Below are 16,321 nucleotides of genomic sequence, written 5' to 3'. Positions count from 1 at the left end.
ATTGGCTGCGGAGCCATGTTACCATGGTAGTTACCATAATGACAAAGTTACCATAGTTGTATATAAAATGGGATATGTGAATTCATTCAGCTTCTGCCCCGTCCTTCTATCTCTCTTTCTCCCGATATCTTCCCTCACATTCAAACTACACCTGCACATCCACTGAGCAACCATTAATAACCGTGACTCCAACATTACCATGAATAATTGAGATCATAGAAAACAATATGGAAATAGAAAGCACTTAATATATTTTATTTCAAGGCGGACTGGTGTTGTCAGTGCCAATGATCACTACATTAACCCTCTCTAACTCAACATCATTAGAAAGAACATTAACAAAGAAAAGGCTCATTATTAATAAAAATGCTCTCCACATTTCACAGCTGTAGCTAAATTAATGTTCAACTCTTATTTAGATTCACTTATCTCACTATGCATCTATGATTACTCTGTAACCTTTGTTTGTTATCAGCCTCCCGACTATTTAAACGAGGAATCTTTTTTTAAATAAACCAAAATGAATCTGAATCTCTTGTAAATGGTAACAAATGATTGAAAAAAAGGATACATATGACTATTTTACTCTTGAGTGGTCATTTGAGATTGTTAAATCAAACTGAGGTAGTTATTATCTTAAGAAACATGGATTCAATTTTGTGGTTTTAAACCAAATACACAGAATACAGCTACAGCATCATACAACAAATAATGAATGCATCCGAGTTTGATAATCTTAAATAATCTTGAAGGTGTTTTTTTTTTTTTTTTGGGGGGGGGGGTAAATTATAATTGCAGTGCATAAATAACCCCCATAGAAAAGACAGAACAGAGTCATCAACTGTAAATGCATCTATGTCATTTAAGGCAGAAGATATTACAGCAGAAAATAATCCATTCTAAATTAAAGTCCTTTTGAAGACCATAGAGATGTTAGATCACCAAGAGGCATGCACTATACAAGATGCTGTATTATATTATCATTGAATTTATCCTTGAATGGAAATGAAATGGGATCACAAGAAGAGAATTGATATGTGCTTGTGGTCTTTGTTAATAAATTCTCTGAGTGTTAGGAGCCTCTACATACACAAGCATTATGCACTTAACAATAACAATATTGATATGACCTTGAATTAACATATGAAATGAGAAGACAAAGGTATATTATGATTTTATCAAAGGTTTAATCTAGGCTGAAAATAATATGATTTGAACAGAAAAAGTAAAATCAGACAAACAAAACACTGAAAATTTCATCAAACTCGGACAAGGAATTACAAAGTTATGACATTTTTAAGCTTGCATTATTTCGGTGAAACAGTTACTCGTATATGCATGTCTCCCTGAATATGCAATGAGCAAGCTGATGATGTCACATATCTGCTTGTTCTTTTGATACTTTATTAAATAATTTATTGTTATAAACTTAAAATTTGTATTCAAATTTTGCCATCAAGAATGAAAAAAATATTGGATTGAAAACTGAATTAATGCATACTATATCCATTGCTACAACTTATTTTATTACAAGGGTAAAACATCATACACACATGTACAAAATTATAAAATTATGATTTCATGTAATAATGGAATAAAAATGTAGGGATATGACATCAAAACCACCTAAATGAATAATCATGACGCCATGCTTAAAATGTTTCACACAAAATATTGCTCAATCAGATTTGGATGAAATTTTTACGGTTTTGCTTGGGAAAGTTTACTCTATTCATGTAGCTATAATTATTTTCAGCTCAGAGTAACACTTTAAACAATATTCTAAAAAAAAATTGTAAAGCAACTTTGATTATTGAATTTGAAAACTTTGAAATTTTCAATAAACCAGCATTTAAATAATAGCTGTTTTTTTATAGCACTTTTTCCAATAGATGCAAAGCACAACTATACCCCAGCTTAAGCTGGAGCTGCTGCTTGTTTCTGGTGAACAATGCATTCAAATAATAAAACCTTCCAGGTATCCAATCACCGGAGTTGAGTGCAGCACAATGTCTATTAATTTTTTTGTTAAAGGGGAATCCAGCCTCGGCCATAAAATGTTGTGTTGGGAAGGAGAAAAATAGATTAAACAGAATGGTGAAAGTTTGAAAGAAATCGGACAAGCTATAAGCAAGTTATAGCTGCTTTAAAATTGAGATCACTAATACTATGTAGATTTCAAATTGGCAACTGGGTAAGTAAATTATGACAAGGGGCAAGGACAACTTTCCCATAGGCCATGTACTTTATTATCAGGGATTTGTGGTTTTCTCCTAAGTACCCATTCCCCTGGGGCAGTAATCTAAATATAACCCAGGTAGTATATTGTTTTATGTCCTCATGAAAGAAAAATATAATTTGAAATAAAACTTTTGGGAAAAATGACATTTTAGCCATAATATGTATTGGAGTACATGGAAGAGTAGTCCTTGCCTTACATCACTATGACATCCCATATGCGGCCAATTTGAAGTCTCCATGGGTATAGTGATTACCAATATTTACAACTTTTAAAAATTCATAACTTTCTTGTTGTTTGTCCAATATTGTTCAAACTTTCACCTATCAACTTGTCTGATTTTTCTTTTCCTTATAAGAACAAGTTTTTATTTGGGTTGGATTCCCCTTTAAAGGAAAACATACCATGGCTAGGATCGGATCCCACAACCTTCTAATTGAAAGATGTGGATCAGAACTACTAGACCAGAACGTGCTCACATTCATAAATACATTGAATTATAATGGTAAAAATCTTTATTTAGCACTCCATAATTTGGAACAACCTCCGGAAGTATTTTATGATTATTTCATTTGGCATTTCAAATACATAGAGAATACAGGGTTACAAACGAGACAGTGGGAAAGAAAATAAAACCTGGATGAGAGTTGAGAGGCTGTCTGGGTTTGGAAAAGGTTGATTTAATAACTACAACCTGCAGGTTTTCCTTTATAAATATAAAAAATTGAATTATCTAATTGCTAAGGAATAATTTTTCATTTCCAAAATAATCTAAAGTGGAAACCTGTTATCATGATTTTAGCAGAGCAGCATATGCAAAGCCATTGTTACATAAGCACTTATAGATTAAATATACACTAGTATTTGTATAGTTCATTCTTTACAAGGAATTTATGGTGACTTTGTAGATTGACCTCTTTCCACACTACAGGTAAAATTACATAGCCTAACAGTTACCGAAGGTGAGGCAAATTTGTAGACCATGGGGGTGTTTCACATAGATTTAACTATCATGGCTTAGAGTTGCACTTATATGCCTATTAACACGCTCTTTAAAAGGCATGACCGCATTTGACAGATCATGCTATGAGGACGCGCACTACTGCAGATTGATCAATAAAGATTGGGCGTTGCAAATCTTTTACGCATCAGCATTTAAGTGCGACTTAAGTCATACTTAAATCTTTGTGAAACACTCCCCTGATTATGCAAACCATGTGATATATTACTCTTCTAGGTCACATTTTTCTTTATAGTCAAACATATTCTTGTGGTCCAAATAGATTGACTTCAGACAAAGTTACAAGTAGATGCAAATTTGACCATCCAATCTTTGTGCACAGCAATTCATCTATGCTTATTGACCCAGTCAAGCCAAGTTGGTGCACAATAGTCAAATATAACAATGCTGATTGGATCATTAAAACTGACCTAATTTTCATTGCATTTTGCCATTTTACATGAATAAACATGCTCGCTCTGATCTAGCTAGCTTTCTGATCTAGATGATGCGATATACATTGGTGGGACAGCTTAGTCACGATTTTTATAAATTAACTATTGAATTCTTTGATTCCCACCTATTTTGTAGAGGTCCAACCAGTTCCAATAGGTGAAGGATATATCCCAAGTCACTACCAATTTGCTAATGTTGATCTACACAGCTGGCCATGGGCCGTTTTATGAATTATTAAGTTACACATAACTTAATACACGAATGGTGACCCATTCTTGTATTAAATTATGTATCCATATAAAGCTGACATGGCACATAAGAACATGTTTCAGTCTTGTCTTTATGAAACACCACCCAGTTCTGAACAATCAATGTCCACACAGATCTCTCCTGTCTTTCTGTTGAAAGAGCTTGACTTGATGTGACTTTAAATAAGGCATGCATCATGCTAAGGCTGATAACTTGCCCTGTGGTGATCTCCGTTTTCAGGCAGGCAACACAGATTACTCTAATCAACAGACTATGACACTGCAAGTTTGAATATATCAAGGGAAAAGTCACTGCCCGGAGTTCCCAGCCACCATGCCGCTGGAGAAAACTTTCTCCTCTAGACTTTGTAGACAGCCCAAGGCCAAGCCAAAATCAAGGCTAGAAAATTAGGCCCCCGAGGCTTGTCTGGACTCCATCCCTGGAATATACACTAATGTTCATTGCCAGAACTGGCTGATTCTGTCCTGTCTAGAAGTGAGTTTGCACAAAGATGATAGAGCTGGGCATTGACTCTTCTTAACCTTGTTACCTCATCTTCATCAGATCTTGGTTGCTTCTGGAATTTGAATATCTGTCAGGTGGGAAATATTGAACGAGGGTATGAATGAGCAGAGTTGTGAAAAGGAAAAGCATCTCATGTTTATAACTCCAAGATTCATTCCATTCTGACTTCTTTACACATCATCATTAGCTCATTTTATCAATGATTTTCTGTTACTTGTAATTTTGTTCCCCCTTCACTTGTGTGCCTTGAGATGGATATGGCGCCTAATAAATTGCATATATATATATATATATATATTATTATTATAAAACGCTCCCCTGGCCAGCTTTCTTCACCCATAATGCAACATTCTGAGAACTGTAGTCTTGTAATATAGGCCCACTTGGAAGATAACACACTAGTTGACTACTCAATACCTTCATACTGCAGTAATTATATCACCAAGTAGCAAAACAAGTATCTTTCCTCTCAAAATATTTAAGTTTATTTATACATATAAAAATATTGCCTATTTTTTATTCTCTATAATCAATAGTTATCTGGAAGGGTATATTTTAAGACTAGCTATTTAAAACACACAGTCAATGAGAAACCATACACTGTGTTGGTCAGTATGCACTCCCTTTGAAATGTTAGTCCGTACCAAAAGAGTTACTGGTGAAATAAAAACAAGCAGAAAAATAATTTACCTGAGCATTTGCATCCTGGATGTTCCTTGGTAAACCAACCTGTTCCTCATACCTCTCATCAGTATCCTAATGATGAAGATACAATAGAATTAAATAAAATCCAAGGTTATATGTACCAACAAACTATTAATTTCAACACAAACAGAGTTTTTCTAATTTGCCACTCTCCAAACCTGGTGTAGTAAATGGGCACTCTGTACAAAGAAATTCCTTGAATGCTCGAGCACTCTGTCAGAGTAGCCATGTTAAAGCATGGATAATAGTATACAGTGCTTAGAAACAATGTATTAATTGTCATATAAATGTTGAATATTATTATTATGAACAATAAAATAAGAATTATACAGATACGTGATGACATAAGACAACCATTTTCCCCTGTAAAACCGGCACCATCTTTCTCCATTCTATCATACATACTATATGGAATTATTCATGTTTTATTTGAAATGTACATAATGAAAGCAAAGATTTTTTCCTTTCATGTATTGCCACTCACAATAGTTTGGCTTATTAAACTGAATAATCTACATAATGGATCAATCCAAGAATTCATAAATCAGCATTATCGAGTTACCAAGTAAAAAGGGGCTGATAAGACTGAAAATATTATAAAACATGTCTGTTAATGATTCTAATTGAGATACAAAAAACAGCGTAAGGAATCTAAAAAAAAAACATGTCATTGTCAAGTCCTGAGGGAGCATAGCTTTAAACAAGAGCACAACAATTATCTTCTTTTATGGTCTTCAGATACACCATGCATTGAAAAGAAAAAAAGAAAAATTCAATTATTATACCTCAACAGGCCTAGAAATCTTGACTGCACAACCACCTTCAAAACTACCTTGAACCGTTGCGTCACTAGCCCCAGACCAAGAGAAGTTCCTCTGAAATGAAGGGAGAGGGGGCAACGCCTTGGGAGGGGGTGCATTGGTTGGAGCGACGACGGGCCGCAAGACAAATCGTACAGCCCCTACCGATGCTATGTTGTGAAGAGAGAAAGAAGACAGAGAGTGCTTAGAAAATGATGAGTTAAGTGCTAAATAAAATTATTCAGAATTACAGAGAGTATAATTGTTAAATATTACAAATTACATTGAAAAACTTTTATTGGCTTTGTGGTATCCATCCCTAATCCATATGGAGAGTACAAACTGATTCACAAGTCCGAGGTTCAAGCTCTGAACCAAATCTTTGAGACAGTGACCTTAAGGGTCAACGCCAAACATACATAACATACCCAGACCTGCCAACCTCTGGGAATGAAAAACTGTATTCTGTGATAAAAAAAACTGTATTTTTCAAAAAAAAAGTGTATTTCATAATAAAATGCTTGGCGCACTCGCTCATCGCGGCGCTCAAGCTGCATGCAAGCTAAAATGCGCACTGCTCTTGCAGATGAAAAAAAAAACATTAAAACATGTGTATATCTTCACCCTGGTTTGAACAAAATGATTGAAAAAAAAAACAAGTTACCTGAAATTACATTGATCTAATAACCATATATGTGCACGTTTTTATGAAACAGAGACATATAGAGATTATTTTTCTCAATAAATTACGATTTAGTTTAAAAAAAATATATTTTGGTTGCAAAAACGTACTAAATACGGCTAAAACGTACTGGTTGGTAGGTCTGCATACCCGATTGACACATATCTGTTATATCCATTGCATTTTACAGATACACACAGTCACACACCAAGCTGTTCTCTAATGAGAATAGACATGGAAGATTCCTTTAGCTCATAGTAACTTTAATGCCATCAACAAATACAACAAATTGAAATGATACAGAAAAGGAACAGGAATGGCCACAGAAGTGAACCTTGAGGTACTCCATAAAATCTTAATAGATATACCAATGCTATCATACCTTTGTGTTGTATAACTCTTATGCACTGTCCGCTTCCTATATCCCATATCCTTGCAGTGTTATCAGTACTTCCTGAAGCTAACATGCTTCCATCCAGACTGACAGACAGACATGTGACGGATGAACTACAAACAGAAAATAAAAAATCATTATCATTCATGTTTTAAATAAAATTTTCATATATCTACAATAAACTTACTAATAGTTCTTGCTTTTGAGCTCCCAAAACTAGCCTTATCTGAATTAAGACATTGCTGATTTTCAGATGGCTCTCTTGCTTATTTGAATTTTGTTCTTTTAGATAATTAATATCCTTGTTCACTCAAATTTCATCAGATGAAAACATGTTTGCTCAAAATATTGCCTAGTGGAACTGAATGGTTTCTGTCTGTAAAATGCTTGTAATCAGAGTTGAAATAATATCTTGCAATTTAATATGGTTTCAATTTTCATTTCACTATCAATTTATCAAAGTACATATAGAAAAAGTATAATAAATATCAATTTAAAGTTAGAAAACCATCAAAATCTTCCAAACATGGTATATGAACTTGGAAAAAGATTTCAAATAAAACAAATACTTTTATCCATTATGATGAAAAAACGCCCATTGGTGGGTAATCAACCACTGAAATAGCATTGGCCAATCAAAATCATGGATGCATGTGCACACCACATGATATAACCAATACCAACCAATCACAGTGGTTGTCTGAAACAAGGAAGTTACACACTAACCTATGACCTTGAAAAACATTGACAGCTGATTGATCAGATTTACTGATGTGCCTTTCCTGGGAGGATCCCTGAAATATAAATTGGACACAAACAACAAAACAATAAGCAAATTTGCATGGAATAACTGCAATGGGATACATGGAAATAGGAACAGATATGGGAATACATTTCAATGAATTGGATAAATAACAAATACTATCTGCATGTATTCAACTGGGGTAATATTCAGCAACAACATGTACAGGTACTTCGGTAAATTACCAACTCGTCTACTGCCAACTCGTCCACTCATCACGTTCTACCTTCATTTTGTCCAATGACCATATGGTCCAATCATCATTTCGTCGAATCACCAGTTCGTCCAATGACCATATGGTCCAATCATCATTTCGTCTAACAACCATTTTGTCCAATGACCATATGATCCAGTCATCATTTTGTCTAATCACCAGTTCGTCTATGACCATTTTGTCCCATAACCAGTTGGTCTAACAATTGTATTTTCATTCCTTTTGCCCAATTAACACTTAGTCCAATTAGACTAAATGGTATATGGACTAAATGGCTATTGGAGTAACTGGTTATTAGATGAAATGGTGAGTGGACGGAATGGCAATTAGACCATGTGGACAGTGAACGAACTGATGGTAGACCAAATGATGGTACACGAGTTGGTAATTGGACGAATCGGCAATAGACCAATTAAAAATGAACCGCTAATTTCACCAGCAAAAATAAGAGGAAGAAAAATCCAGCAAATTTCATCAATATATTGTAACTTAAGCTGGCAGCATTGGCCGCCTATATTGTATAACGACTACTTTATGCAATCGAGTGGGAAGCTGAAAGTGTATCATTCGTACTGTTGCACATGTACCACCAAAAATGTACTGTTGCATGGCTAAGGAGGTGACATCACAATACAATTCAATTCATTGCACTTAGTAGGTAAATGCAGGTCCAATACGACGCATAGGGCCTACTGGCTAAATGTGCAGACAGACATAAAGCGCACCCGAGGGATTTTGCTTTTGCTTTCAATAATTTGTTCCTTATTTCCATACATTAACAGAGGAAAAAAATTTATTACTAATTGTATTTTCGCTAACCTGGCTCTGTACAAAACAAATGGCAAATAGTTCTATATATGCAATGGTACATTTCGAATACAATTAAAGAAAAACAACTCTGTATTCAAAGCATCTTTCTATCACCTCAGGCGACATCGTGTACCGGCAACACAACATTTGCTCCGGCAACAATTGCTCCTGGCTTTATTTCGTCTAAGATACAAGGTTAGGGTTGCAATAGGGTTTTATATTAGGTCTAGGATAGAGTATAGTGATAAATACAGGATTGAAGTCGGTCATTCCATTAATGTGTGGAATCTGCCGTAAACCAATCATCAGAGCAAATGTCATGGAACCCTTGTACCTTCACACTCATGCTTATTCGCTTTTTGTATACTGGTTGACTGACTCAATTCAGGCCTCTTTATCATCATAACCCTCATCAGGGGTGTGAGTGGTCACAAATAAAAAGATCTGAAAAAAAGCTGAAGAGTGTTGAAAAAGTCTGAAATAGAAAGAGCTCCCATACTTTTTGTACAGAGGAAGGCCAAAAATAAGCTGAAATTAAGCTGAAAAAAAAAAGAAAATCTGAAATCAGATAAAAATCTGAACTCTCACACCCCTGCCTCATCATCATTATCATCTTCATGATCATTATTAAATCATATAGATTTTACCTCATCAAAGAGATAGACTAGGTATATGGCACCATCAGAGCAACCAGCAAACATACAGGACTCCGCAGCATCAGCCGTCACACATTCTACCGGTACATCAAATAGAAGATTGCACAGCTGCTGACCAGAGCATAACTCCCATACCTAGAATGAAATATAGAATGACTAATGTATATACAGTATTGGATTCAAATTATCAGGGGAGGGGGGATACTATCAACTATAACCTTTTGCCAACTGTAACCATACTGTTACCCTTTAAAAAGTTGACGGGAATCACAGAATACAGTATTTGACGGGATGATTTCTCTACTTTTTGTTGGTTGTCTAGTTTGGTTTGTCGCTTCCAAACTCAGAAAATGTGTTACACAAGTCTAAGTCTATCTGATTTTCTCCATGTCATCCAAGTAGGATGATGATCCAGTGTTATTATCACATTAAAAAAAATCATAAAGAAGTTTTCTCCTCAGCCAAAACCGAAAGCAAAGCCAAGGTCCAAAACAGGGGGTCTAGACTTTGGAGATGAAAGTGGGGTGTAAAATGCCAAAACAAAACTAAGTATTTAATGATGTGACTGACAATGATTAATGTGCACCCCAGAATTTGAACTCCATGCAGAGTGTCTCAAGTACATTTTCAAAATTTAATATTTTTACACTTGGTAAAAAACACTTATTTTATTATTCTTTTATGATGCTTTTATTACATAAAAACAGAAAATTACAAAAGAGGACCACAAAAGACTTGTTTCTTTTCATGTTGTGCAAAAGATGAATAATTGTTTCACACCAAAAATTTATTATATTCATTAAACTTTGAGTGATCATGGCCACACATTTGAATGTAGATTGAAACCATCTGAGTAATCAGTATACAAATACTGAATGTTTATGAGAGCAATGGACAGAAAACTTCACCGAATGAAGTATTCTGTCCATTGCACAAATCTGACAAATGGAAAGAACATTCAATATTTGATTTATATGGCACCAATAGATCCTTTTTCATTTGAAATTTATGTTTTTTGATGCAAAATATGCTCATGCAGTGCGAGCTCAGTCTGTTGATTTGTCCCATAAATACAAAACGTGCTTCAAAAAACTGTTTCAACTTGTGGTGCTTGCGGTCTTGGTGCGCATGTGCAATGGACAAAATCGTATGGATCCAAACTTGCACGGTTGATGACGTCATTGTAAAATAGGCTGAATGGTCGATATCAAACAACCCATCAAATGACAAGGATCTATGTAGGTTTCATATAATGATTTCCGCTGATAGCACTGCATTTTATTTTCTACTCACTTTACAAGAATGATCCTGTGATGCTGATATGATATGAGCCATCGGACCTCCAGCTCCGACAAATAGGTCTGTTACTGGAAGGGTGTGGCCAGATACCACATGAAGAGGGCTACAGGATTTACCCAGGGTGCACTGGTGCACCACTCTGTGTATCAAAAGATAAATATTTCAGTCAAAAGCCTGCAATGGCTATTACATTTACTCAAATTGGATCTTTGGTATTTATGGGGTCAGTATCCTATTTACGTCACCTAAGCCAAGGATGTTAGTGTACCAGCATGGTGCAAACTGCAACTTAACTAATCTATAAGATAATCCATAAATTTCCATCGTTTGTCCCCTATACTGCTTTGAGGCACCTAAATGAAACTTGTTTATAAATGATGAGCTACCTAACTATTGATTTTAAAGCTACTGAAATTATGTTGTTTGGTTGGCTGATAATAATCATGTCATTGAAAATATAGATTTGTAACTGAGAACAAGTTTCAGGGGAACATTTCCTAAAAGGACTTTTTAGACGCTTTATCCGATAAGTCCTGTTTTATCCGATAGATACCATAGTAACAGTGCCTCTAAGCCAATCAAAATCAAGAAAAGTTGTCAGATCTGAAAACTTGTCAGACAAATATGTTGATGAAATGCTTTCCTGGAATCATGGCCAAGAAAATCTCCACAGAAAATCTTCAAGTATAACCTTTGTTCCCTGATGTTATGCAATATAGTTTTCTGTGAATCAAAGCACATGGAACTGAAGTCAAATATTGACGAATAGGAGCTAATTGATAAAATACGCTGTTGTTAATGGCCCCTGACATATATGCACAAGGTATACACAGTGACCGGTGTGTGGGCTCAGTTGGCAGAGACTCCGTCTCACAACCGAGAGGTCGGGGGTTCAAATCCCGGCCGCGTCAGACTAAAATACGTTAAAAGATGGGAGTTGCTGCTACCCTGTTTGGCTTTCAATGATTCAAGGGATAGAGCTACGTCGATCTGGTGCTGCACAGCGGCTGCCGGGCCCACGATTAATTGGGCAAGCTGAATTTTGGAAGTATTTCAATTTCAGATTTCACTTAGAATAGAATAGAATATGGATTTTCATTTTTTTTCATGATACATATTTGTTACTTTCATCAAATAATATTTTACTATGAAATATATCATTTCAAGAAATATTTCTTCATAAAAAGTTACACATGAGGACTGGAAATACTTCCAGGCATTTGAGAAATTGAAAATACCCATATTACTTCCAAAATCATCATTCTTACAGTGTACAAATTTCTACATTCAGCCTGAGCCTCATCACATAACATAAAGCATAGCGATTGATCATGAGCAATAATCAATGTAGAAATTATCCCTATGATCAATTGTTATCAAGCTTTATGTTTAAAGGCCCTGTACTTACTCTGACATTTCCCATATTAAGATCATATTGTCCTTGCTAGCAGTAACAAGATGGCTGCCATCATCCGTGAAGCACACCTTTGTAACCGTCTGGTAGTGGGTCGTCAGAACCGCAACAAGCATTCCATCTGTAAGCTTTAATAAAAATTTGATTTTATGATTCACTTCCATTTTCATTTCATTCCGTGTTATAGATATATACAAAATAAACATTTTTCCAAGTCAATATGCAATGTGATAATAACAATTAATGCCTTGGGATCAATACCATGTATTGTAATGTGAACTTATAAAAACTCCTTGGAGCGTCAGCTTTCATTGGTAATTTGTCACTATGTGAATATTAATCACGCTTGATCAAATCATGATTAATCAGGATTTATGACTAAGTGAGCTCACTTCATGTAATGCCACTAAAAATACCTTGAACCAGAGGTAAAATCATTAACTCACTTTCCCTGGCCTAACACTGTTGCACTAAGGCTAATGAGGCTTGGTCAAAGATTTCTCGTTGGTACACCAAGTTTGGTACACCAAGTTTGCTTTCCCCAAAGATATCTCTGTTAGTGTTATTTCCAATGCTTTTTACAAAGTCTGGGATCAGCAAGTAAATATCCATTCCTAATGAAAGCCGATGCCCCACTAACTTTAAAGGAACATTTTAAATGACTTCAAGTAGTCTTCTGGACTACAGCCTCTCACGTCCTAAAGCTCATATCTCTGTCCATAAAGCAATTGAAATTTGTGAGAGAGGTATTCCAAAAAATCTACCACATGCTAGGCATCTGGCTTTTTACAACCTCGTCAACAAAATGTGATATTACATTATTCAAACTATTACTATTAAACAAGTTCAATACAATACACTGCCAAACTTTGGCAAAAGGAAGCAAGTGACACATCAGTCAAATTTGAGTTATTGTTTCTGAAACACCCTTTGTATATTGCACGTTCAGGCAAAATCTGGGAAAGAAATGATCGTTCCATGGAAAGATATTGAAGAAAATATGCTGTTAAATTGCATTGAGGCCTATGTAAATGATGAACACACACTACTCATTTGTACAACAAACGATACTTTTGTAACTTGCTTCCTTTTGCCGGCAGTACGGCAGCACACCCAATCAAAGCTAAGGTTTATTTTCACTGACCTGCCATATGTGGACTTTCTCTGCGATACCTGCTGCTATGTAATGGTGATCAGCCGATGTCGCTAGAGCTGAAACAATTCCTGGGCACATCTGACGTTGTGGCTGCCCATCCTGTGAATAAAGAAAATTATACGCAAACAAGATTTTGAAATAATTCAATTTTTCAAAGCAAAATCAACTTTCTTAAATAAAAAGCATCACTTGGAGATAAGATATACATGTAAATGCCCACTTTGTCTGTTTTACTGATCCCAAACCTTCATTTAACAAAAATAAACTGTAATAAAGAAGATTATAGGAGAGTCACAACCTATGCACGTTAAAACCAATGCACTATTCGTCAACGACAGGAGGGCCCTGCATCGTATACATCCAGATCCAGAACAGCGCTTCATACCCACCCATGGGTGCATTACTGCCGCCGTGTACAGGAAACTTGAAGGCACGGCGCATACAAACTCCCGCAAATTTCAGAAGAGGATTTATAGAATCAAGTCCTCCTACCAAACGATGTGAAGTCATTTCCCCGTAATATGATGAATATCCCTCAAATAGCGTCATTTAAGCGTTGATTTTTCTTCTCGTTGACAAAATACGAAGCGAGCTTGCGATTTCCCAAATTTTTTGTCTAATGAGCTTAAGAGGGCGCGCGATTCTTCTTCTTCAAGCTACACTGCCTCCTTCAATCCTGAAGATTCTTGCAGTATTGTAGTACCGGGGACCGGCAGGTGAAATACACCGGGTGAACACCCTACTCTTTGACGAATAGTGTATTGGTTTTAACGTGCATAGGTTGTGACTCTCCTATACACGGGACCAACATTTGCGTCCTTTCCGATGGACGGAGTGTTTTCCAACTGCATGCACACCCGCACTGAACACAGCGGTGAGGCACCTTAACACACAACGCTAGCATCAGTTTTTTTTGTTAGACGTCTTCCGGCATGCTGCGGGACTCGAACCCACGCATGTTGAGATCTACGATCTTATCCGGAACAGGCGCTCTAACCAACTGAGCTACACTGCCTCCCAGTTTTATCTTCATATGAAAGACACTACAAGGGAAAGACTAGTCACAAAAACTACTTTACACGTAAATCGATGCAAAGTGTTACGCGAAGTTGGCAAAGTGTCCAATCTTTTTACTGTAGACTTTGGTGGAATGTTAACTGACAAACGAACGGTAGCACTTGCGGGGCTTCGTTCAAGGTACGTAGAATTTTCTATATTTTTTTTAAATTTGTCATCGCTTTGAATATTTTCCAAAAAGTATTATGGTCAGCAAAATTAATATAAACAGTACTTTTTTAAATTATTGCATTTAATGGTGTCTCTATTTTATCAAACAATCATTGGAATTGCGCATACATGTACAATGAATCAAGAATCTAGTTTTAAAAATACAGACAAGCTGAATTAAGGTTGTGAATTGTATTAGCGCCAGCAACGACCTTCCTTTTATTTCCGTCAAAGAGACATGTGAAGCCACTTTCCAGGCCGAGGTAAGCAATTTTGCTCTATTTTATTATGTGCGTTTTATATTAAAAAATATTTTAAAAATTGAAAATGGAACGCTTCTCACCAGAAAAAGCCCTGGTGAGTAGCAGAATGAGTTTCGGCTCACATTATTTGCGTTACGAAGCGATGTTAGCCGACAACAAAAAAATCCACTGCGTAGACACGTTCGTAGTGCGAGGTTAGTATAGTATACTAACCTCGCAATACGTGTGAGTGCTTCATACCGTAGCTCACCATAGCTTTTGCAAAAAGCTCCAGCAGTCTTCAATATTCTGTTTGGCCAAAGGAAAAGGAATTACCTAATCGTACCTTGATGGCGGTATGATCAGATAATTTGTGTTTCTGATTTCGAAACGGAAAGAGGAAACGAGAAGGCACGCTCAATTTTCTGTTTCATGAAGGTCAAGGTGAAACAGAAAACGAGAGTTTCGATTCAGTTTCTGTTTCGTGAACACAAAACAGAAACGAGAGTTTTGATTCAATTTTCTTTTTCCTGAACTCGAAACAGAAAAAGGAAACAAAAATTTCAATTCAATTTTGTATTGTTTTAAAGGAAAAAATAAAAAATGTAAAAACAGTAAAAACAAAAATGTTTTTCTGCTTATTCCCATTTATTTACATTTTTACAAGTCTAACAGAATGAAAATATTGAAAAATGAAAATTTTTCTGTTTTAATTTAAATCTCGAAAATAGAATAAATTTTCACTCAATATTTCATTTTTGCTTTTTTCTGTTTCGAAATCAGAAAAACGAATTATCTAACAGTACCTTGAGTTTAACTTGGTTTTGGTCTAGCATTACATACATGCAGATGCATGCACATGAACTATGCTGCATGAATGACGTACCACTACCACCGCGACCTACAAACCCTTTCCCGGACTTCGTGGGGGTACTGAGACCCGGAAGTACCGCTGGACATGCTGGAGCTTACCTTTCGTGATCCTCGAAAGTCCCATACACTAAGAATAGGTCTGTCTTTTGATGCAATGATGAGTCTTTCTTTAGTTGAACAAAGGCTTCTATGGCAACTGTATCCAGACTTGAAAGTGGCAAGAGAAGAACCAGTTAAAGGATCTACTAGAGACGCTGTCCAGAGCTGGCCAGAAGTATCTGTACTCAAGAGCGCTTCCATTTTGCCCACGTGTAAATGTGTAGATCTAGAGCACGTGTTTGACCTTTCGGTTTGTTTTTATGACCTTCTAATTAGGCTATATCGCAGACTCACATTTATAACATTTAATAATTTGCCGGGTTAATTTGACCCCCGGGGGGGCCACTTACATTGACGAGTGGATACCATGCGCGACCAAAAAAACACGTAAAAAGGATGTCTTTTTCAAGATAGGGCACGTTACGTACGTAACGTGATAAGGGTGTCAAAAACACAAAAATATTGAAAAAAGGGTATCT

At 36.0% G+C, this 16,321-nt stretch overlaps 1 protein-coding gene across 2 annotated transcripts; it reads right to left on the bottom strand.

The window, feature by feature from the left end:
* Positions 1-234: 234 nt before the first annotated feature.
* Positions 235-16,099, bottom strand: LOC129271380 (WD repeat-containing protein 18-like). 2 transcript variants are annotated; one of them, XR_010295065.1, is made up of 11 exons: positions 15,843-16,088; positions 13,390-13,500; positions 12,240-12,373; positions 10,826-10,970; positions 9,524-9,667; positions 7,777-7,844; positions 7,039-7,163; positions 5,960-6,144; positions 5,160-5,225; positions 2,640-4,536; positions 235-2,045 (listed from the first exon to the last, which is right to left on the bottom strand). XR_010295065.1 is itself a non-coding variant. In XM_054908754.2 (10 exons), exons 1-10 carry the CDS (start codon positions 16,041-16,043, stop codon positions 4,396-4,398), a joined length of 1,320 nt encoding a protein of 439 aa, XP_054764729.2. In that variant the 5' UTR covers positions 16,044-16,099; the 3' UTR covers positions 235-4,395. The 2 variants fall into 2 exon arrangements, 1 of the variants encoding a protein (XP_054764729.2); XM_054908754.2 differs by having other exon boundaries at positions 235-4,536; positions 15,843-16,099.
* Between the last annotated feature and the right edge of the window lie 222 nt (positions 16,100-16,321).

Source organism: Lytechinus pictus, chromosome 11 (genome assembly GCF_037042905.1).
Source record: "Lytechinus pictus isolate F3 Inbred chromosome 11, Lp3.0, whole genome shotgun sequence".
NCBI classification, from domain to species: domain Eukaryota; kingdom Metazoa; phylum Echinodermata; class Echinoidea; order Temnopleuroida; family Toxopneustidae; genus Lytechinus; species Lytechinus pictus.
Note: the sequence above shows the minus strand (reverse complement) of the source record. Positions and strands in the feature narration are given on the sequence as shown.